Source organism: Antechinus flavipes, chromosome 4, assembly GCF_016432865.1.
Source record: "Antechinus flavipes isolate AdamAnt ecotype Samford, QLD, Australia chromosome 4, AdamAnt_v2, whole genome shotgun sequence".
Classification (NCBI taxonomy): Eukaryota; Metazoa; Chordata; class Mammalia; order Dasyuromorphia; family Dasyuridae; genus Antechinus; species Antechinus flavipes.
Genome location: NC_067401.1, coordinates 420,340,766 through 420,365,942, shown reverse-complemented (window position 1 = coordinate 420,365,942; position 25,177 = coordinate 420,340,766). Strand labels below are relative to the sequence as shown.

The window sequence follows — 25,177 nt, the reverse complement described above, 5'->3', positions numbered from 1 at the left end:
TATCAAAAAGAAAAATCTTTCACTTGGTATATCCTTTACTGATGTAGTCCTATATTTTCCTTTCATACATAAATTCTTTGAGAAGGCGGTCTACAATTGACATTTCTAGTTTTTTTTTCCTTTTACTTTTTCTGCATTCTATCTAGCCTCTGACCTCATCATTTAACTGAAACTTCTCTTTTCAAAGTTATCCATTATCTAATTGCCAAATCTAATTATCCTTCTTGACCTCTCTACAGTTTTAGACATTGTTGATCATTCTCTTTTTGATACTTTCTTCTATCTAGATATTTATGTTACTACTTGCTCTTGTTTCTTCTCGTATTCATGTAACTACTCCTCTGCAGTTATTTTTATCTCAATTGTCCTCCCTAATTACAATGGTAGATGTCCCTCATGGCTCAGTCCTGAATCTTCTTCTCACTTCCCTCTATGCCATTTTGTATGATTATCTCATCAGCTCCCAAGGAGATTCATTTATCAACTCCATGCAAATGATTCATGGATCACCTATCCAGCCCTAATTTCTAGTGTTGCATCTCCAAATGTATACTGTGTGCATTTCAAAGTGGGGGACTTATAATCATCTTAACTTCAACAATGGAATTCAATATCTTTTCTAAAAATCTACGTGTTCCAAACTTTTTCATTTCTATTTGAAGGTACCACCAGCCTTTTACTTACTTAGACTCACAAGTTGTATCCCTTACTCCTCATTCTCTGTAAGATATTATAATCAATCTGTTGTCAAGTCCTAATGTTTCTATCTTCGTAATATTTTTCATATAGGCTCCCTTCTCTCCTCTTACAAAGAAGCCATCCTTGTGAAGACATCTATTCATGCTTAGACTGTTACAGTAGCCTACTCTCCATGTTTCAAGTCTCTCTTCACTTCACTTTAATCTTTCATTTAGGTATCAAGTGGAGTATACTAAAGCACAATTCTGACTATTTCTCTCTCCCATACTCAATAAACTTTGGTGACTCCCTATAACCTCCTGGATTAAACAAGAAAATCTCTATCTTTTAAAGTCCTTATTAACCAAGATTATCTCCTATATTCCCAGTCCTCTTGTACACTACTACCTTCCATATATTCATTAACTATGGCCTCCTTGCTGTTTACTGAATAAGATCCTTTATCTCCTAACTTAATACATTTATATTAACTGTTCCTGCATGGTTGGTATTCTCTCCCTCCTCTTTTTTTTCTTTCTTTCCTGACTTCCTTCAAGGTTGTCACATCTTCTGCCAAGAAAACTTTCAATTCTTCTCTAATATTAATAACTTTCTTTCATGTTGCCCCTCTTGAGATTATGAGCTCCTTGAAAATAGGGACTATTTTGTCTTTCTTTGTATTCCTAGGGCTCAGCATAATACCTGTCACATAGTAGGCACTTAATAAATGATTTCCAATAGGAAATTAAAGCACGTGGTGGATGATAAGAAATTAGAGCACTTGATGACAAAATTATCAGGTTGTTATTTTTTCTTAATTTGTACCATAAGGAAAGAAAAAAATTCAACAAACTAGAATACATTTTCTTTTTCAAATCTAGAAATCCCAACATTATATACACTGTTCAAAAAAAAAAGGCAAAGATGTCAATGTCAGAAAGACTCATATGCAAAAAAAAAAAAAAAAAAAAAATCTAGTAAACAATGGGAGATTTACTCATGTTAGGCTCAACCCAAGAAGACAGAAATACTTACGCAGAAACAATTTCTTCCCCACTCACAAACTTTGCATAGGAAACTGCCTTTCGATGTCCTTTGAACACCATGATGGGCTGTTTAGTGTTGCGAAGGTCATAATAATGGACACAGTGATCTATAGCAGGGAAAAAGCACCAATAAATGCAATGAATGGAAAAAAAAGACAGATAGTGAGCTTTGCTAGATGGTTTTGATATTTTATGGCCCAAAACTCTGACAAATTATGCTAAACTAGTAATCCCCAGAAAATACAACATAATAAAGACTTGATTAATGACTTAAAAAAATCATTTTTACATCATTCCTAGGAAACAATACTAAATGAACAAAAATATCCCAAAATCAAAAAAGAAACATCAACCAACTATACTTGAAAAGAAATTCCCCTGTCAATTTTCAAAAAAAAAAAATTTCACAATTATCTAGAATAGATTTTATTACTACACATACTATCAGTAACTTTTTTCCTTGTTCTTTTTTTTTTTTTTTTTTTAAATTAAAGCTTTTTATTTATAAAACATATGCATGGGTAATTTTTCAACACTGACATTTGCAAAACCTTGTATTGCAAATTTTCCCCTCCTTCCCCTCCCCTAGATGGCAGGTCATGCAATACATGTTAAATATGTTAAAATATATGTTAAATCCAATATATATCACTAATTTTTGAAAAAAAATATTTTTATTAATTAAGTATTGTACTTTCTAGCTATCTTCTGCACACTATATTATGCATTTTCAATAATGTCAGAAACTATGTGAGTATGATCAGAACTGCCAGTAACTTTAAATTTACATTCAAGTATCCATTTTCATTCAAGATCCAAAATCCTTTCAATCCAGAAAGGTTAATCAAGAACTTAAGTTCTTTTGTTACTACCTCTTAATGTTACCTTTATTTTAGGGACTCTAACTATTAAAGGGAATTTCTCCCCCGCCCCCCAACCCCAGACAAAGCAATAAACTCTGCTAACATTCAAGGCAGATAGGGACCAAAAGATGGATTTTAAAGTTAATTTTGACAAAATAAAGTCTCTTCCTTTATGGCTAATATAAAATGTAAAATTAGGTAATTTGTTATATTTTCTCTTTCCTCTGACTTCCTAAATAACAATGTCCCCAAAGTCACCTTAAAATTGATTGAGATTACTAATGTTACTGAAAAGGCTAAAAATATTCAGTAAACAACAAAATCAATACTGTTACAGGGTTATATAAGGAGATGAGATTTTAACAAATATATAACATATTATAAATTAAGATAGAAAAAAAGATTATATAACAGACGGAAAAAATGTGAGATTCTAAACCTGCAACAAAACTATTCATATCATTCAATGGCAACGTAATTTTTATTTTCATAAAATCTACTCTGGAAAGCAAAATATTTTTCCTAGATGAGTCTCTTGGAGAAAAGAAAGTAGATTTAAATTTCAAAAAGGGTAAACTAAGGAACATTATAAAAGGCAAAACAGAAATTTACATTTAAAAAAATATATATGGATGTAAAATCAAACAAAAGAACAAACCAAGAGAGGAAACTTCCATGACTGAAAAAGAAAGAGACAGGCATAGAGAGAATTCTGCAGATATAAAGTAAATATAACCTAAAAAGAGTTTGGCATGTTCTATTTATATGCATTTTATCAATTTTTTGAGGTGATTTAAGATTTGGATCTTCCAGGCAAAGTTACAGAATGCCCCATGTCAAGGACTGAGCACTTACTTTATCTAGATATGAGTTTACATATCAGTAAAATGAGTTTATCTTTATGGATGCACCCTGTTAGTTCTAAATACTGTTCCCATTGTTATATTTTTCTTTTAATGTACCATTATGTGCATAGGAAATATTTTCATCCATTTTTCTTTTTTGAAAAAAATGTTATTCCTTCTTCTGAAAGATAAACAGAAAAAAATATTACTTTCTGTCTGTTGTCAATAGAATAGCAATGTACCAAAAATTAGTACTAGCAAAGTCTAGTGATAAAAATCATTCAGATTGAGATCAAATCTAGGAAATGCTATAAAACTTTCTTGGCCTCCATGAATATTAATGAATGATTAAGTAAAAATTTTGATTAGTAAATGTTTTCCAAAGACTTTTAAACAATTTCAGTATACCTAAAATTATAAAAGAACCTACTAATACCATGGTTTTGAAAATATAGGTATCAGAGATTTCGTTAAATCTCTAACTCATGAACATTTACTTATCCAAATATAATCCTATCCAAAAAAAGGACTATTTGATCTATGAATGTGAAAAAGGTTAATGATCAAACAAAAGATAAAAAATATCACAGAAGATAAAAATGACAAATTTTCATTATAAAAATTTTTAAGTATTTACAAAAATAAAAATAATGCAATTAAAATCAAAAGGGACATATGTAATGGCAAAAAAAAAATCTTTGAAGCAAGTTTCTATTATAAAGATTTCATATCCAAAATATGCAAAAACTTGATTCAAATTTATTAGAATTTGAACCAAAACAAAACTATGAACTGGAAAACTGGAAGGATGGTGATGCCTGTAATGGCAAAAAGCATATTTGGAAAAAGTAAGAATTTAGAGTGAAAGATGAGTTCTATTTTGAACTTGTGTGATACCTTAATTAAGATCTAGAAGATTATTTTGGAACTATTCACCAAAACGAAGTAAAATGGCAAGACATTACTCCACTATTTCCTTATTATATATAACAGCATTTTTATGATTACAGTCAATCAGCAAGTATTTTTAAGTGTTTACTATGTGCTAAGCATTGCAAACTAGAAAGTGGAGGGCTGGGGACAATGGGAGGATAATCATCATTAGGAAATGGTACATGAATTTAATGTAATAATACTTCACAATAAGAAATTATTAAACAGTTTCAAAAAAAATGGAAGGTCTTATATGAATTATTCCATAGTAAATTGAGTAAAACCAAGTAAACAAATTATAAAATAATTTATAAATAATTATAAAATTTAAAATTTCAATTAAAATGAAAATAACTTTGAAAGACTTAGGAATTATGATTAATGCCATGACAAAACATGATGTCCATGAACTAAAGATGAAGTATATGATGGCTAAGGTGAGACTCTACTTTGCTGGAATGCATATTAGTTAATTTTTTAAAAAAATAAGCAAGTAAGTAATTTTTGTCATTGTACAACTGAAATGGAACAAAAAAAAAAAGGAGTGAAAATGCTTAATTTAAAAAAAAGATAAAGATACTCTAGCTATATCTATTCAGAATTCTATAAACAATGAAGTGCCCTGACAATACCCAGAGACATAGGTTTCTTAAAATAGCTATGATAAGCCTCAAAATTACTACATTTTAACCTCATTTGAGCCTCTGTTCTTTAAATGTGGAAGGATGCATAACCTTCTGGTTAATTTTTGAACTCATTTTTTTTTTGGATCTAGTAAATTACAGAGTACTTCTTATTACTTTGAACAGTGACAAAGAAGGCAAAGAAGCATGCACACAATGTTTTAGAGAAAGAAACTGCTACTCATTTTATAATTTTCATATTTCCAATTGTCCAAAACAGTATTGGCTACACTGAGAGTACGTCATAAATGCAAGAACACTAAGGCAAAGTTGGAAAGTGGTGGTAAGAAAGAAGAATGTGGATCTGTGCTGGGCTCATGCACAACACACCAGCCCATAACTACAAATCCAGGACAAAGCTTACTGGGATAAACCTATCATCTTAATTATCAATGGATTATTTTAGTTAGTAAAGTGCTATCTTGACTGACTTCCTCCCTCTCCCCCTTATTCAACTGATGTTTATTATATACAGGAAACATATAATGCTTGTTCAAACTCATCAAAATTGTACCGAGTAGGTTTAATTTCACAACTGAAAGATACCATTTATTTTAATTTATATGGGCTTTCTCAAAACAAGATAAAAATACCAACTGCTAAAGAAACAGAGGCTCTTGAAAGCCAAAGCAAATCAGAAAAATTAAATTCTAGGAACCTTATAGAAACTACTGACCAAAGAAGAATACTGTCCTCCTACATAACAGTAACTGAATTCAAATCTTTGTTGGGTTATATATTCTATTTGACAATGACAAATTACAATAGGAAGCAGTGAAAAACACTCCTATACTCATCTCAACTTACTTATAGTTACTTATGATTTATGCAATCTCGGAGTAGGAAATATTTACATGTTTGAAATATGCATTAAATCAAAACTGGGCATACATACCTATTAACTACTTGAGGTAGCCTGAATCCATTAAAATTGTAAATTGAGATTTACAAGAAGACTTACTTTTTTCTCACTATTTACTTATCAAATATTTCACCTATTTAACCATTTCAGTAAACACACACACACACACACACACACACACACACACACACACACACACACCCTGATAGGAACCAAAGAACTCTAGTTCTTTCTAAGTATAGTATATTTCTAAGCATAATAGTAAATCATGTTATCTTAGGTATCAATGGTAAATAAGCCTTGTATACCACCATTTATTTTTCCAAATATACACACACACACCAGCACGCACACACAATTTACATCAGTGGGATAATTTTCCTTTCATTACTGAAAAACTAAAAAGTCAATTTTATTTTATTGAAGTTTCTAAAAGCACCACTTCCCAATATGTTCACCAAATGAACTGACTGAGCAAAATAATAATTTTCATCAAACATGTCTGCTGAAAATACTTTTTAAGTTTATAAATATAATGAACATGATTTGGGATGGATGTGTATCAACTTAATAGTGAAGAACAGTACTTATTTTTACTGAGGGCAGACTAAAAGAGCTGTTCATATATAAAAAGCACATTATTACTTACTAATAATAATATTAATAATGAAAGAAAAAATAGAAAGCAGACACTTTCCTTACAATATAGTAACTTTTGGCCACTAAGGTAGCAGAAAGTATCTCAAGAATGCTGAGTTCCATTTTAATTTCTATTTTAAGTTTCATCTTGATTTGATACTTTGTGTATCATTAACAAAGCAAAAAACTCACTATATCGGTACAGACATTCCATTATTTTCAAGCTGGCTTCTTCTTATCTACTTGTTCCCCATCTGATTGTCTCTTTCCTGCCATTCATGGTAAGGTAAAAGACATGTTTGCATCTTCGTACCAATTTCTATTTTGATGATTTTAATTAGTAAAGATCATCCTAATTATCATTAATAGGTGAGGAAGTAGAGTGAGCGAGGACAGCATAAAAAAATTTAAGAATTAATTTCTTTACTTTCAAGAATTAAACCTGAGAAGAAGAATATAGTATCCAGCTATAGCTAATTATGTACACCAAAAAGTCACTTGAGGCATAGACTTAAGTTAGTAAACTATGAATTCCCAGCAAAGAGGCCAATATACTTTGAGATCCAGCTTTAAAGAAATTATAGTCAGAAAGTAAGCACGAGGAAAAAAAATAAGTGGGACCAGAGTCTAGATTTTTGAGCAAAAATGTTCAAACATGAGCATATATAATCAGCAGGAAAAACGGTAGCAACAGACGGAAATATAGTTTCTGAGCTAGTAAAAAAATTCAGACATCTGTGAAGAAATACTACAAAGCAAGGGAAAACTATTCAGTGTTTAATAAGAAAGGGTGGAATGTAAGGAGTACATGAAAAAACATATACTGTTCCTGAATGATTAAAAAAAAGGAATGAGAATTGTGAAAGTAGAAAACACAAAAATGTACAACCTACAAGAAGAAAACAAAACACAATAATGTTTTTAAAAAATACATATGCATATCCTTTAAGTAAAACATACTCATTTTGGGACAGAAAGTCTGAAAATAATCTAAGGGTCACAAGTCTCCTAGAAGAAAATGATAGAGAAAAAAAAAAACTTAACATCAAAATGTTATTTAACAGAAAAGAATCTCCTAGAACTTCAGAACACAGAAAATAATTCATAGAATGTCTTCAGAAAACAAAACAAAAACATAAGATTACAAATTTTAAGACATACTGGTTATACACAATATTAAGACTTAATAAGATTTAAGATTGATTTAGCTTTGAAGAAAATCAGGTGATCTTTGTCCACTGAAGCATGAGCTTATGGTATAAGATTACTTTTTAATTTACTTCATGCTAGGTATAGCAGTGGATAGTGTACCATGCACTGTGCTAAGTAATTTTTTTTTTTACAAACATCATATTTAATTATCACAACAAACCTATAAGATAGGTGCTATAATTGTTCCTATTTTGCAACACAGGAAACTGAATCAAACAGAAGTTATGTGACTTGCCCAGGATCATGTGGCTAGTACATATAAGGTTAGATTTGAATCAGGTCTTCTTGACTCCTCGCCCAGTGCTCTATCCTCTATTTAATCAGCTGCCTCTAAATTGGCACATATTTTTATATTCTCCAATTTATAGATGTTCAATAAAACTTCATATCTATATGAAATGAATATGTGTGGAATGAGATTTTGATTACTTATTTCATACACATTTAAAACCACTGACTCAAAGGAAAATATTTCAGCTCGTGAAAAAAGAACAAAAAATTTAGAACATGAAAAACCAGATTTATAAGATAAATTTTGATAGAAAATAATTATTGCTGATTATAATAAACTAATGCTATTTTAGCAAATAATACTTCACAAGGTGATATTCTAAGCACACATACTAAAATTTGGGCAACATTAGCACGTTCATGATACATACAAGAATACTAACAAGGTCTGAAGGAATATCAATGTTTTAAGCATTTCATTCATGAAACAAGGGATTAAACAGATTGCAGTCAACTGTCAGTGAAAAAAGCCATTTTTACGGATGTCTATATATTATTCACAAAGTCATCTATGTAGTACAAATTTTAAATAAGGCGAAAAAAGCACTTACATGTTTGACTTTTGAATTGTCATATATGGTTGTTTTCACCAAGCTCTAGATTTATCATGAATTTGTGTTACCCTTAATTCATCTAAATCTGTTTCCTTTACTATAGAAAACTTTTACATTTTATCATCGCTTCTTGTATACATCTTATTTTCTCAATAAGATAATGTTCTATTTCTAGATGGCTTAAGACCCTATGATGGTTAGTATTTTAAAAGAAGTCCAACTTTACAAATAGAAAGTGATACAATGAAATAAAGATATAAAAAAATGAAAAGTCATCTACATTTTCCAAGAACGTGAGTTTTTCAAAAATATTTCATAATCTGCAATGATTTCCTACAGAACACATGATTTTAAGAGGCTAAAAGTGGAATCCTTTTGATAAAGCACATATTATGAAGATGCAAAATCTGACCTTTTCCTCTTTATACTGAATGGATTTTGTTAGTTATACAAATATTTGATAGTTTTGCTTTCCTGGGGCCTTGTGCTTTTCAAATTATAATTTGGGGGGCAGCTAGGTAACACAGTGGATAGAGCACCAGTGCTGAAGTCAGAAGAACCTGAGGTCAAATCTGGCCTCAGACACTTAACACTTCCTAGCTGTGTGACCCTGGGTAAGTCACTTAACCACAACTGCCTCAGCAAAAATTAAAATTAAATTATAATTTGGGGTAAGTAGATGCTTCCAATATATTTTAGTATCTGCCAAAGTAGCCATATATTGACAGTAATATTTAAAATTTCCAAAGAATTACCACAAAATGCTGACTTCTCTGGAAAGTCAAAGTCAGCTTAAATATCACCTGTTTGGTTTTATTGTCTCCTCTAAAAGGATTTTAATTCCTTGAGGGCATTTTGTTTTTGTATCAGTGAGGTGAAACACCTATCAGGTGCTTATTAAGTGATTGATTCTTCTCCCTCAAGGCTCCCATTCATTTCTGTCACAGTAATTATGTTTTGTTTTGTTTTGTTTTTTTGGGGGGGAGGTTAGGGAAGGATAATAAAAAGTAATAAAAATAAATCTTTAAGAAGGAAGCTAATTATACTTTAACATATTTAACATGTATTGGTCAACCTACCATCTGGGGGAAGGGGTAGAGGAAGGAGAGGAAAAGTTGGAACAAAAGGTTTTGCAATTGTCAATGCTGAAAAATTACCCATGCATATATCTTGTAAATAAAAAGCTATAATAATAATAAAAAAAAACAATAGAAGGAAGCTAGTGCCTAAAAAGGTATTATATGATTTCCTAAATGCAAACCAGTCTGTTTTACTTCTATTCAACTGCAATTCAATTCACCTGTTATTTATCATGCTTTTAGTGATGAGGTTGTCAACACTAAGGGGTCGTCCACACAACTGTATATCATAATCTTTAGGCAAAATCTACTTGGTAATTCCTATCTGGACAGACAATAATTATATAATGGATCTTTTTTTAGGAGGCTTTACAGCAATTTTAGAGATTGATATCAGCAAAATGGAACAAGCAAACAGGAAAACTTGAATGATTTTACTTTCTAAATGAAATTCTTTTTTATCCCATCATATCATACCATTTTTTGTCATTAGTATTATCCCAATGAATATTACTTCAGGAAAAAGTAGAACAACAAAGTTATAATGTCTAAAAATATCAATACAAAAATATTAAAATAAATAAATGAATAAAATAAAATATTAGCAAAGAAATCAAAGCAAAATATCAAAGATTATACACCATAGCCAGGAAGAGTTTGTATCAAAAATACAGGGTTAGTAAGAAAATTCTAAACAAAAGAGTGGTCACCATATTAATAGCAAAAAAAATAATAAGTCACCTGCCTATATGAAAGAATAAAAAAAAAACCTTTTTACAATATTAAAATAAAAATATTTAAAATATTAAAACAAAATTATAGGAATAAAACCAACCTTTTCTTGATATATGCTTTAACTAAAAATAGCAACTATACAAGAATAAGAACTATTCATCATAAAAACAAATGTTCTTAAGTCATTTCTTAAGAGAAAAGCAAGCAATCACAATATGAAGACATGTTTTATATCACTATTGATTAAATATACAATAAATATTCAAATGTTGTATCTTACAACTGTCAGATTGATAGAGATGACAAAATCAGAAAATGACTGTTGAAGGGGCTGATGGAAGGACAGATTAACTAAAACAGTGCTGGTATAGGCATGAATTAGTCCAGCCATTTTATAAAGCAATTTGCAACTATATTCCCAAATTACTAACCTGTGAATATCCCTTTACCCAGAAATAGCAAAAGTCAGGAAAAAAAATAACCTCTATGTACAAAAATATTCAGATCAATTTTTTTTGGTAGTAAAGAATTAGAAAATAAGTAATAGTTATTTACTGGAGAATAGTTTAACAAATTATGACATATAAATGTAATAGGATATTTTTATGCTACAAAAAATGGCATTCAGAAAGTTGGGGAAGATTTGAGATGACAGAGAATAAGGAAAAAAATACAACATTCTAAAGAAAAACAACTTTCAAGTACTTAAGAACTCTAAGTAATGCAATAACCATAACTTCAAATGAATAATGTTTCCTAGTTATTGACAGAAAAAAATGGGCTAGATGAAAACAAGACATTTCTCAAATATGGATAATAATGTGTGGTGGATTTGTTTTGTGAGATTATGTTTATTTTTACAAAAGAATTTTTCTAATTGGGGACTGGGAATGAAAAGGAAAAGGGCATGGAATGAAGATGCCCAAAAAATGGGGGATAGGCAATATTAAAAGATACACAGGAAAATCTATTTTTTTAAAATAGTAAGAGCTCCAAGAAATACTGTAGTTCAAATAAGTTTGAGATTAAGTAGCTATTCCAATTAGTCCAGAAACTATACGTAAGGAACAACTTCGTAGATTTTGACTTGGAATTTTTTGTTTGCACATAAATGAAGAAATAAAACATTTATCAAGAGCTTACTATGTGCAAAATACTGTACTAAGTGCTGAGGATACAAATAGAAAAATAAGGCAGTCTACTTTCAAGGAGATCACATTCTAATAACACAATCACCATCAAATGTATAAAATATAAAATATTGTAAAACATATATAAAATATCTCAAACTGCAAAGAAGAGAATGTAAGTTAACAGAAAGACAAAAATAAACAAGACAGAATTGGAATTAACTTAATAAATATATCACAAACTTAAAAAAAAACATGTTGAACTTCATATAACAAAGTTACAGTTTCAAATATAATCCTCTTTTATATTTTTAAAAATATAAACCAGAGTAGAAAAAGAGAAAAAAAAAAACAGAACAGAACATTTTCATGTGCCCAGCAAAGCATCAGAGAGGATTCAAAAGATATAACTTTCTAGTTTAAGGAAAGATGTATAATATAAGAAATTATATTATCAGTGTCCATCTTTTCTTTATTTCATTGTAGGTTCTTCTTCTGTTCTCTGCTGGGCACTTTTTTTTTTTTTACTTTATTCTTTTTCATTTCTTTCTTCCCCTCCCCTTATTTCCCCCAAAGTTCTATAGTTAATATATTTTTGTATACATATGCAGATATATACATGTGCACATATACACACAGAGCTGCACATTATCCCCCTATATGTGTATATGTGTGTGTGTGTGTATATATATATATATATGTACATACACATATATATATATATATGGATATATTCACACCTACTCATAGACCTGCTCATATATATATATACATATATGTGTGTGTGTGTGTGTGTGTGTGTGTATATACACACACACACACACACACACACACACACATAGACCAACATGCATTCATATCTATATATATTCAGACAGGTATATACATTTACCCACATGTAAACACGCATCTAAAAATTTTTTTATAATATAAATTTCTCTCGAATTTTTTTTTTTTTTTTTTTTTGGAAAGGCAATTGGGGTTAATTGTCCAGAGGGCCAGGGTCACTCAGCTAGTGTTCTGTCTCAGGTCAGATTTGAAATCAGGTCCTTTTGACCCAGGCCAGTGTGTTATCTATGGCACCATTTAGCTGCATTCTCTTAACTGATTCTTTAAGTTGGACTTTGTCTAAGATCAGTGAATAGCTAGCTATACTTTTTTCTTTTCTAATAAACTGTACTCCAGATTCTTGCGTAATGTGTGCATATATCTCTTTTTTCCTATCCTTGTTCATTCTTCTGCTTTAATTCTGCTCCTTGACTTGCCTTGATATTACTTAACTTTCTCCTATCCATGGATCCCTCATCTTCTTCCACCTTTTGCTTCCCCTTTTCCCATCTCTCCTCTCATTTCTTTATAGAAAAGCATTATATGGAATGTTAGCACTTTATATACACCCTGTTGCTTATTTAACCCATTCCCAACATGAGGTTTTCAGAAAAACCCTTCTTCCCACCTCTAATTTCTTTTTTTCCTTCCTCTACACATCATAAGTTTAATATAAATTATTTTTACCTTTTTAAGTATTTTTGCTTTTTAAAGTCTTATCATATTCAACTCTGTCCCAATCTTTCTTTTTCTCAATTGCTGATATCAACTTAAACATATGGTATATATTTCCATGTAAAATAATTTGTCCACTTAAGGTTGCTTGAAACTGATCTTATATTCGTTTTTAAATGTTAAATTTTCTATTGAGTTGAGTTTGGTTAAAAAGTCCTGAAAATCTGCAGGTTTGTTGAACATACATTTTTAATATGATATTATGGATGATTTTGCTGGATGTGCTATTTTTGGCCACAGGTCTAGTTCTTTTGATTGCCTATATATATGATTCCAGGACCTCTGTATTTGAATTTTCTTGTTTCTTGAAAAATTTTCTCTTTCATTTGGGGGTTTCAAAATTTGGCAGGAGGGGAAAGGGGGGTGTTTTCCACAAAGAATCTTGAGGTAGATTTTTTTTTTCTATTTCTACTTTCCCCTCATGTTCTATCACTCCAGTACAATTTTCTTGGATTATTTCTTGCATTACTGTGTCATGATTTTTTTTTTAGTCAATTTTCAGGTAGTCCAATTATTTTTTCTCCTTTTGATCTATTCTCCAGATGTGTTACTTTTCTTATGTTTCACATTCTGCTTTATTTTTTCATTCTTTATATTGTTTTGTTATTTCTTAGTCTCTTACAACTTTACTAACTTTCCCTTGCCAAATTCTCATTTTCTTTTTTTTTAATTTATTTGAAAAAATGGAATAAGAAAAACAAAAAATAAAGCAAAACAAAAGAAACATTGTCATATACCTAGCAGAACATCAGGAAGGATTCAAACTATATAACAAATTACTAGGTCAATAAAGTGTATATGTGTGTATGTGTATGTGCATATTTTTAGTATTAGAAATTATATTCACGAAATGTCCATTTTTTTCTTTATTTCATTGTAAATTGTCCTTTGGTTCTCTGCTGCTCATTTTTAAACTTTTTTTCCCCTCTTACATTCTCCCCCCACCCTCAAGCAAGCTACAATTTATATTTATGTAAACATAAATAGATATATACACATACTTACACTCCACATACACACGTCCTTCCTACTCCTGCTGCCTCTTTAAATTCTACTCCATAACTTGCCTAGCTATTAACTTCCCCCAACCAAGGATTCCTCATCTTCCCTCATCTTTTGCTTCCCAATCTGCCCATCACTTTAACCCATTATTTTATAAATTTTGGAAGGTGCTATGCCTTCATGCTAGATATGTAATATTACCTATTAAACCCATCTCCAATCTGACTAGGATTTCAGAACTACAAGCCCCATGCCTCTGTGTCTATTCTTCCTCTGTACCTCACTTATATAACATTACTATTTTTACCTTAACTCTGCCAACCTTTCTTGTGAGCCAGCCTATTGATGTCTTAATACACATGTAAGAAATCAAATAATTTATCCATATTTAAAACACTTTTTCCATGTTAAGTTCTTTAAAATTAATCTTTCATATTGGTTATGTTAATTTTTCTCTTACGTTAGAGTTTGCTTACCAGAAAATCCTTAAAGTGTGCAAGTTCATTGAATGTCAATTTTTTTCTCATTTAAATTTACTTTGCTGGATATCTTTTGGCTGCAGGCCTTGCTCTTTTGTCAGTAGATATGATTCCAGGACCTGTGATCTTTTATTGCAGCTGCTGGTAAATCTTGTACAATTCTAATTGCAGCTCCATTGTTATTTGAATTGCTTTTCTCGTTTCTTGCAAAATTCTCTTTGAAATTAGGATTTCAAAAACTGGCAATAGTATTCCTGTGGTTTTTCCACAAAGGATCTCTTTGAGGTAGTGATCGGTAGATTTTTTTCCATTTCTACTTTTCCCTTATGTTCTATCACCCCAGGATAATTTTCTTGGATACTTACTGTATCAAAGTTCTCTTTTTAGTTAGAACTTTCTGGCAGTTCAATTCTTATATTTTCTCTTCTTGATCTGTTCTCCAGATGTCATTTTTCTTTTAAGTTGTTTATCATTCTATTTTCTCATTCTTTATAATCTGTTTTATTATGTCTTGGTCTCTTATAGCTGGCTTCTCCTTGCCCAATTCTAATTTTGAAAGAATTATTTTCATCTTTGAAACTGTACCTCCTCTTCTACTTGGTTAACTTTTTTCCATAATCTTGTTTTTCTGAGATTTTTTTTTCTTTTTAGTTTTCCTATCTCTCATTTGATTTTTAAATTTTTTAACTTCCATAAATTCTGAGCAAAGAGCCATTTCACATTACTCTATGGGGTAGATGCTCTTTTTTACTAAAATGTCCTCCTCTTTAGATGAACACCCATCTTCCCTGTTCCCACGGTATGTTTCATTGGTGGGAGTTCTTTCTTCTTTGCCAAATCATTTTTTAAAATAAGTAGTATTGTACAAGCACCGTTAATTGTGGGGTGGGAGAATGGTACTTCAAGCTTACTTGAGCTTTCCCCTTTTGATCAGCAACCACCTTATAAAGAACTCTACCATCCTTCAAGTGCCACAGCCATCAGTGTACCCTGCCCCTCTGCTTCTGCATTTCACTGGGTGCTGATTCCTTCTCACCTGGGCCTTATCTCAGAAGCACAGCTGCACCTCGCATTCCCAATCAGTGGAAGTTCCCTCAGTCTTTCTAGATTCAGACCCCAACTCCAAAAAAAGTCTGGGAAGTGAAAGTCTCTTATGCTTCTTGCAGAGGGTCGAGCCATACCCAGCTAGCCCAAGGGATCTTCACTTTATGTTTCCAAGGAGCAAGCCCATAGGTGTTTTCACGTCAGACAGGTTAATCCCAGGTTTTTCAGTGGACCTTCTCAGGTTATATAAGAAGGCCCTCTATTCTGTCCCAAGTTGTCTTGATTTTTCACCGGCATGTTCATCCTGAGGTAACACATTTTTCCTATTTGTGGGGGAAGTAGGGAGAGCTTGAAATTTGCATTCCTACTTTGCCATTTTCCCAGAATCCTCCCTGCCCAAATCTCATTTTCAAAGATTTCTTTTAATATTTAAGATTATATATTGTTTTTCTAATTGGTTAACGTTTTCATAGTCTTGGGATTTTTGTTGTTGTTGTTGATTTTTATTATTATTTTACTCTTTCCTCAATGTCTCTCATTTGATTTTTGAATTCTTTTTTGTTGTTCTACCAAATTTAGTGTTTGACAAACCCAAAGACCCCAGTTTTGGGGATAAGAACTCAGTATTTGACAAATATTGCTGGAAAAATTGGAAATTAGTATGGCAGAAACTAGGCATTGACCCACACAATACTGTACACCAAGTTAAGGTCAAAATGGGTTCATGACCTAGGCATAAAGAATGAGATTAGTTTACCTCTCAGACCCATGGAAGAGGAAGGAATTTATGACCAAAGAAGAACTAGAGATCACTATTGACCATAAAATAGAAAATTTTATTATATCAAATTGAAAAGTTTTTGTACAAACAAAACAAATGAAGACAAACTAATGAAAACAAGATTAGAAAGGAAGCAGTAAACTGGGAAAACATTTTTACAGTCAAAGGTTCTGATAAAGGCCTCATTTCCAAAATATACCGAGAATTGATGCTAATTAAGAAATCAAGCCATTCTCCAATTGATAAATGGTCAAAGGATATGAACAGACAATTTTCAGATGAAGAAATTGAAACTATTTCTGGCCATATGAAAAGATGCTCCAAGTCATTATTAATCAGAGAAATGCAAATTAAGACAACTCTGAGATACCACTACACATCTGTCAGATTGGCTAGAATGACAGAGAAAGATAGTGCAGAATGTTGGAGGGGATGTGGAAAAACAGGGACACTGATACATTGTTAGTGGAATTGTGAATACATCCAGCCATTCTGGAGGGCAATTTGGAACCAAACTGTGCATACCCTTTGATCTAGGTGTTACTAGATTTGGGCTTATAACCCAAAGAAATCTTAAAGAAGGGAAAGGGACCTGTATGTGAAAGAATGTTTGTGGCAGCCCTCTTTGTAGTGGGCAGAAACTGGAAACTGAGTGGATGCCTGTCAGTTGAAGAATGGCTGAATAAATTGTGGTATATGAATGTTATGGAATATTATTGTTTGGTATGAAATGACCAGTAGAATGATTTCAGAAAGGCCTGGAGAGACTTACATGAACTGATGCTGAGTGAAATGGGCAGAACCAGGAGATCATTATATACTTCAACAACAATACTATATGATGATCAATTCTGATGGACCTGGCCATCTTCAGCAATGAGATGAACCAAATCAGTTGCAATAGAACAGTAATAAGTTGAACCAGCTACACCCAGTGAAAGAACTCTGGGAGATGATTATAAACTATTACATAGAATTCCCAATCCCTCTATTTTTGTCCGCTTGCATTTTTGATTTTCTTCACAGACTAATAGTATGCTATTTCAATGTCCAATTCTTTTTGTATAGCAAAATAACTGTTTGGACAGGTATAATTATATTGTATTTAATTTATACTTTAACATATTTAACATGTATTGGTCCCTGCCATCTAGGGAAGGAGATGGGGGGAAGGAAGGGAAAAATTGGAACAAAAGGTTTGGCAATTGTCAATGCTGTAAAATTACCCATGCATATAACTTGTAAATAAAAAGCTATAATAATAATAAAAACGAGAGCAAGAGAGAGAGAGAGAGAATAGGAGTAAAGATGGAGACAGAAAACAAATACTTTACGTATGTTTAGGCATCTGGAGGTAGTATGAAAATTAATATTCAAACTTTATATTTACATATAATCTTGATGAGAATAGTATACAACACAGAAAATCCATTCAAAATCTTGAAATTTGATTAGTGCTGTCAGAAAATAAATGCCAAAGGCAGTGTTATTGCTGAGGCATTACAATGAGGCACAGCAATGATTATAAGTTCATTCATAACTTATATCACTAACTTCGGGAGGGGGTGGGATGTTATACCTTTTGAAAAAGTATTAGATTATCTGCATGTATCTAAAAATGATTATAATTTTATTATGTTTCAATTCAGTAAGCATGCAAATAGAATATTTTATTAATATCTAAGACAGAAGCTAGTTTGATGGCTTTTCCCTCAGTCCAAAAAAGATAGTTAAACCCTTTCTCTATTCCTTTCGACTTGACACAGTTTTTGGCTTTAAAAAAAAAAAAGGCTTTCAAATTTAAAAAATACATTTTAAAAAGAGTAATAATCTCTTTTTCAATTATGTCATTACATGCTTATTAGAATATATATATTTTTTCTTTTGAGGACTTCTTTAGCCGCATCTCAGAAAACTGAATACGTTGTTTCATTATAACTTTCACATTATTCACTGTTTCTATTTTTTTGACCTACACAATATTTAGAATTTCTTTGCTATGTATCAATTTAGACCTTTATTTTTTTATTTATGGTCATTGAAGTGATTTTTTTATTGTGTAATAATCTATAAGGGAAATGTTTATTATTTTTGCCTTTTCTCATTCAATTTGTATTATCTCTATAGATAATACATGACAAATTTTTATAAAAGTTCCACAAGGTGCTCAGAAACTCATAATTTTTTTTTTTAGCAATTCTATTGGCTCTATTTCTCATGCAATTTGTTCAGCTCTATATTTCCTTATTTATGTTTGTTAGAATTATTAAAAATTTAGAGGGACATTGAAATCTCCAGCCACTGTTACATATGTCTTATAATCCAGTTAATTTTTCCTTTATGAATTTTATTAAGGCATGGGATACTAAGGTTTTTTAATTATGATAAATGAGCATAATGTGGTTTCTTTGTTTATCCCTACTTATGTTCTGAATGTTAGTTTTTGCTTTGTATGATAACTTAATTACAAATTACTCCTTTTTTTGGAATCACTTGATGTGCTAATATGAAAAAAAAAGCTTTCATTTTTATCTTTTCTTATTTGTACTTTTTAAATTAAATGTTTATTTTTAGATTTGCATTCTTTGTCTTTGTTTTTAAATGTGTTTCTTGTAAGTAACAGATTGTGGGCCTTTTTTTTTTCTTACTGAATCTGATACTTTCATTTAATTGGATTGTTTATAAATAGTTGAAGAAATAAGGAAACCAAAGGGAAAATAAAAAAGAGAAACCAAACTGAACACAGAATTCCTTAGAATAAATAGTAAGGAGTGAAAAGAAAGTTTTCTTAAAACTTGGGACAGTTCCCTCTCTATCCCAAGAGCAGAGCTCAACTTTTTAAAAAATTCCTCCCCCCCTCCTCCCCCCTGCCCAAATCCCTGATTATAAAAAGTTACTATGGCAACCAGAAAGATGAAGACAACAATGTCAAAAGGCCTACATGTGAAATTTGAAAAGAGATTGGTCTCAAACCCAAAATGGTGTCTTGGAAGAACTCAAAAAAGATTTTAAAAATCAATTAGAAAAAATAGAAGAAAAATGAGGGAAAAATGAGATTTATGTAGGAGAATTATCCAAAAAAAAATCAACAATTTGGAAAAGACAACACCAAATTATTAAAGAAAACAATGACTTTAAAAAAATAAAATTGGCCAAATAGAAAAAAAAATAATCCACTGAAGAAAAATCCTTTAAAAATAAAATTGGCCAAATGGAAAAGGAAGTACAAAAGCTAACTGAAGAAAATAATTCCTTAAAAATTAGAATTGGGTAAATGGAAGCTAATGACTCTGAGAAATCAAGAATGAGTCAAAAAAAATCAAAATAATGTAAAAAACAGAAGAAAATGTCTAATAACTCAGTGGGAAAAGATCTGACCTAGAAAACAGATCCAGGAGAAATAGTTTAAGAATTACTTCCCTAAAGTCCATGATTTAAAAAAAAAGGTGAGGGGGAGGAATAGGTAGGGGAAGGACTGAATGGTATCTTTCAAAAAATCATCAAGGAAAACTGCCCTGATATCTAAGAACAAGAGGGTAAAATACATCAATAATCTCCTAAAACAGACCCCAAAATGAAAACTCCAAGCAATACTGCAGTCCAATTACAAAATTATCAAGTCAAGAAGAAAATACAGCAAACAGCCAGAAATAAATGATTCAAATATCAAAGAGCCACAGACAGGATTAAACAGGACTTAACAGCTCCTACATTAATCAGAGGGCTTAGAATATGATATTCTGGAAGGGAAAGAAGCTTGGATTACAACCAATAATCAATTGAGCATAATCATTCAGGGGAAAATATGGATATTTAATAAAATAGGGGACTTTCAAACTTTCCTAATGAAATGATCAGAGTTGAATGGAAAATTTGATCTTTAAATATAAGATTCAAGAGAAGCATAAAAAGGTAAATACGAAAGAAAAAAGCAAACATGTTATTCAAAAAGATTGAACTATTTACCACCCCTACATGGGAAGATAATACTTGTAAATTTTGAGTAATGTATCTCTTTTAAGACAATTAAAAGGAGTATCCAAAGTTGAAGGGTGTGGGTACAATATGACTTTGACTTGCTATTAAAAAGGGGGGGGAGGGGATGGAAAAAAAAAAAAGAATTGCATAGGGAGAAGAGGAAAGGGAGAGGCAAACTATAGTAAATTTCATCATCAAAGTAGTAAGTATTATTAAATAGTTCAAGCATATATAATTCTATCAGTACAAATGGCACCCCAAAATATCCATTAAAAACTGCTTTGACATGAAGCCTAAAGATTGCTGGATCATTCCATCTGACTTGTAGCTGAAATGTCCTCTACACGTTCTTTCCCCTTACAAGATGAATTCCTTTAGAGTCAAAATTGTCTTTTTTTTTTTTTTTTTTAAAGAAGCATGGGGTGGTAAAATGGATAAAATGTTAGACTTGGAAGCTGAAAGAATTGAATCCAAAATTTTACCTTTAAGATATTAATTGTGTGACTTAAATGTCACCAATCCTCTTTCAGACCATTTACTCATTTGAAAAATGGGGATATAATAACAGCACCAACCTTCTAGGATTGTGGAGAGGATTAAGTGAGTTATTATTAAAGTGCTACAAGCTTTAAAATGCTATATGCTGCTGTTTAATCATTCAGTCAATGTGACCTCATGCGACCAGCTAGCCAGGACTGTCCATGGGATTTTCTAGGCAAAGATAATGGAATAGTTTGCCACTTCCTTCTTCAATGTATTAAGGCAAACAGAGGTCAAGGGACATACCCAGGGTCACATAGCCAGTAAATTTCTGAGGTGGGATTTGAACTCAGGTCTTCTTAATATCAAGTCCAACCTTCTTCTCACTGAATGATCTAGCTTGCTTCCTTGACACCTAGAAATTAAACAACTTGCCCAGTGTTACACAGCTGGTAAGCTAAGTGCCCAAAGCTGACTTAGAATTAGGTTTTCCTGACACCAGGCCCAAGGCTCTACCCATTAGCTGCCACTATGTTGGATAGGTACTAACTTAAAATACTAACAAGTATGATTTGAATCTGCAATGCAAAATATATAGTAAGTGCTTAATAAACACTTCTTCATTCACTCATTCATATTCTATTAATAGGTGACAGTATAGACAATTTTAAATTAGCAGAAATGGATGAAAGAATTCTTGGCACAATAGGAAAATATGAAGTATGAATTACAATGGGCAGAGAAGCAAAAAAACAAAACCCCAAAACAATTGTTGTCATTATAAATGTAACAATCATTTAGTAAAAGTAGGAACCCTTGAAGCAAATATTAAACTGTAATGACTGGGGCCACATGATATCTATCTTTTAAATCTAAGTAGTATATTTCACATCCTAATCCATTTCTTTTATGAAGCACATCATCAGCAAATAAGATTTAATAAATACCTTTAAGAGGATAATCCTACATTACACAATAGTATAGCTGCTTTGAATCATTATAGAAGTTACAGATAATACATTATTCTTATGAATAAAGTATGACTAAAACAAAAATCTGTGATTTCAGTATAATAAAATATAATTATTCATTTACCAATTGTAAATAATTATGTAGATAGAAATGGGGCTTGAGATCAATAGATTACTTAGATCAATAACAGACTTTCCCTTATATATAAAGATAATACACTTTACTATCATTATGAGAGCATGTAGTTATTTTTCCCCATTAGTAACAGATTATCAGATTCTTTGCAGTTGCACTATAAAGACTTTATAAGTTTAGGATTTTCAAGTATAGGAAACAGAATGTCCCCCTGTACTTTTTGGGAGAAACTTGTTAAAAATAGCATTTGATTTAAAAAAATAAAATGCAATTATCTAAGAATCTAATTTAAAAAGAAAATGTCCATGTATAAGGTTAAATCCTATATAATTTCTTGATATGTGCAATCACAGAAATAATGTTATAAAATGATCTCCTGATTACTAATAACAAAGAATAAAATAGAGGAGTATATACTAGCCAAAGATGGCTGACACCGTTACTGAGAATGTTCAACCAAATATAAGTGGGAAGGAAAAACATCACTCCAAATCATTTCTGCAAATGACATTTTGTTTACTGCATATACCACTAAGGACCTCAAAAGTAAAAATCACAAATCTGACAGGCCTGCCTTACCAATCCATACAAGGAAAACCAAGTGAATATTTACCTCTTATAACGTCTCTCCCGTTAGATTGTGAATTTCTTGAGAAGGGAACACCTTTTACCTCTTTTTGCATCCCCAGAACTTACCACAATATCTAGCACATATTAAATGCTTAATAAAATGTTTATTGACTGACTTATTAACACAATTATACAATTTGGAAGTGAAAGTTACAAGTATTATAGAAAGCAAACAAAAAAGCATGTGATGGTCCCAAGTTGGCTTCTGAGTATTACAAATAATAGCTTGTCCATGAAAAGCAGCATAAAGTATATATAAGAAATTTATGTTCAGTAAAAGAGGTAAACATTCATGTATCAAGAGCTAAGAATAAGAATTATCCATCTTCAATGTTATACTGGTACACATAAAATATTGAAGGGTACTACTGGACAGCTCCAAAATTCTGCATATGTCTTACAGAAAATTAATGGGAGGAGACACACAAGAATAACAGGATGAAAATGTGTAGATAGGTTGGAGATAAGAGAACATATTCATGAGACCATGGCTCTAGTAAAATAATAGCTATAAAGATACATCCCATTCTCCTTTAAATAAAAGAGCAATTAAATAAAGACACTCATTTAAAGTATTATAAACACAATGTTTTTACATATACATTACATACATGTTACAATTAAGTTTTTATTCTTTATTATTATTTAATGCTTAATATTTAAATACTTAATTTAACATTACTTATTACTTAATCCAGACCTCCTGACTCATACTTTTTCACTATGTAAAAAAGGCATAAAATATCTTTAGTATAACATCTATCAAAATTTTAAATGGGACTTAAAATTAATAAGTCACATTTTTGGATTTCTCCTACTACTCACCAGTCCTTATACCATTCAACCTACTCAAAGGTGCATAAAAAATATAGATATCCATAAAAACTTACCCGCACAGCCAAAAGCCAAATGGTATCTAGACGAAGGGCTGAATTTGACACAGCACACATTTGCCTTGGCTTCAATACTCGCCACTGAATTGTCCAGGTTGGTAGACCACAGTTTCACTAAGGGCAAAGAGAATAGAAAAAAAAGAGGGGAAAAAAAGATATATTAATAAAATTGGAAATGTTTTTGCAACCTGGAAAACTGATTTACTGCTACCCCAACAGATCCTTGTGGGAATTAAAAACACTTTATAATTATACAACCAAATATGTTTAAATTGAACAAATGCAAAGAATAGCATGTTTGAACAAAAACACACTATTTTTATTATCAGAATCAAATGAGATGAAGAATCAGTGGATATTAAAAGGCATCATCTGTTATCTCACTATAGATGAGAATGAACTGATGCCAGGAACATTTCTTATTATATCATTCAATTTAGAATCCATTATTTTTTTAGACTTTACTAAAGAAAGCTGTATAAATCATTTCAATATGCTTAAATATAGGAGACTGACATTTATTTTTTCCAAGATAAAAAACAATTAATTTATTCTTTGCAAGGGTGAATCCTGAGATTTTAAGCCTAAAATAGTCATAAACATTAGAGCACCAGATACCTAATCAATCCAGGCTGAACTGATATGAACAGAGTCAAAGAGTGGTGAAAGTAGTAAAGAAACTCGATGTGTGAGAAGAATAAAGTATTGAATTCAATTTTGTCAGTGCTTATATCCAAAAAACTCCTTTTTTTGTACAGTTTATATTCTTAAGTCATCTAGAAAGACATTCTGAAAAGTTTATCTTGCCTGATTTTATTAGTCACTTCCACACTACATAGTTATTTTCTCTGCTAAAACTTTATAATATTAAATTAAGCAAGAAAGGTAGTGTAGAGTGAGGTAACATTAGTAAAGGAAAATTTAAAGTAATATTTCCTGATGAATTATTTTGGGAATTACATTGTATAATTTACTCCTTTTTCTATAAGAGAGCTTAAAAATTCAAGCAAATAACAAAAAATAAATAAGATAGTTATACTATATGTGTCATAAGTAAATAAAACACATGACAAGGAACTTCTATAGTGAAAATTTAAAAGTATAAATGTCTTGTAACAGATATTAATTATTAATTTTTCTAGGTAAATCTCCTAAAATGATGACACAAAAATCACTAGATTTGGAGTGAGAATTTGGGTTTCAATTTTGGCTTTTTTACTCTCTAGTGCTTTGGTAAAACTTTTTAAGTTTTTTTGATTTCAGCAAACAATCTTTAACATAACAGAAGGGTTTGGAATTCCAGATGACTCTTAAAGGTCTTAGGATTTTAAATACCATGGTTATTCTAATAAAAAGAAAAGAATTATAAATATATAATAGTAAACAAAAAAATCCCTCTTTAAGTTCTAGTAATGTATGATATCTTAAAGTTAGGTTTCAGTGACTAACACATCAATTTTTTTAATAGAAAAACAATTCTCAGGTACTAAGAGAAATGAATACTGTATTATATTAATAATTATTTTATTTGTGATCCTTCCTTTTTCCTTCTCTTTCCTAGAAATGCAAATTCATGTTCAGGATCAATCAGTCTCTGAAAGGCATGATTGTAGAGATTGCTCCTGCCTTCAAGGGACATGCTAGTCAATTTTGTAGGGAAACCAACCCGA

The 25,177-nt window shown here is 31.0% G+C and overlaps 1 protein-coding gene across 4 annotated transcripts in view; it reads right to left on the bottom strand.

Moving 5' to 3' along the window:
• The window catches only part of COP1 (COP1 E3 ubiquitin ligase), a 240,146-nt gene that overhangs the window by 70,793 nt on the left and 144,176 nt on the right, over positions 1 to 25,177 (bottom strand). For all 4 annotated transcript variants that reach the window (XM_051998899.1, XM_051998901.1, XM_051998900.1 and 1 more), the window contains 2 exons: positions 23,505 to 23,621; positions 1,714 to 1,831 (listed from right to left, as the gene is read on the bottom strand). In XM_051998899.1, coding sequence (XP_051854859.1) covers positions 1,714 to 1,831; positions 23,505 to 23,621 — 235 coding nt within the window. The remainder of the gene's footprint in view (positions 1 to 1,713; positions 1,832 to 23,504; positions 23,622 to 25,177) is intronic.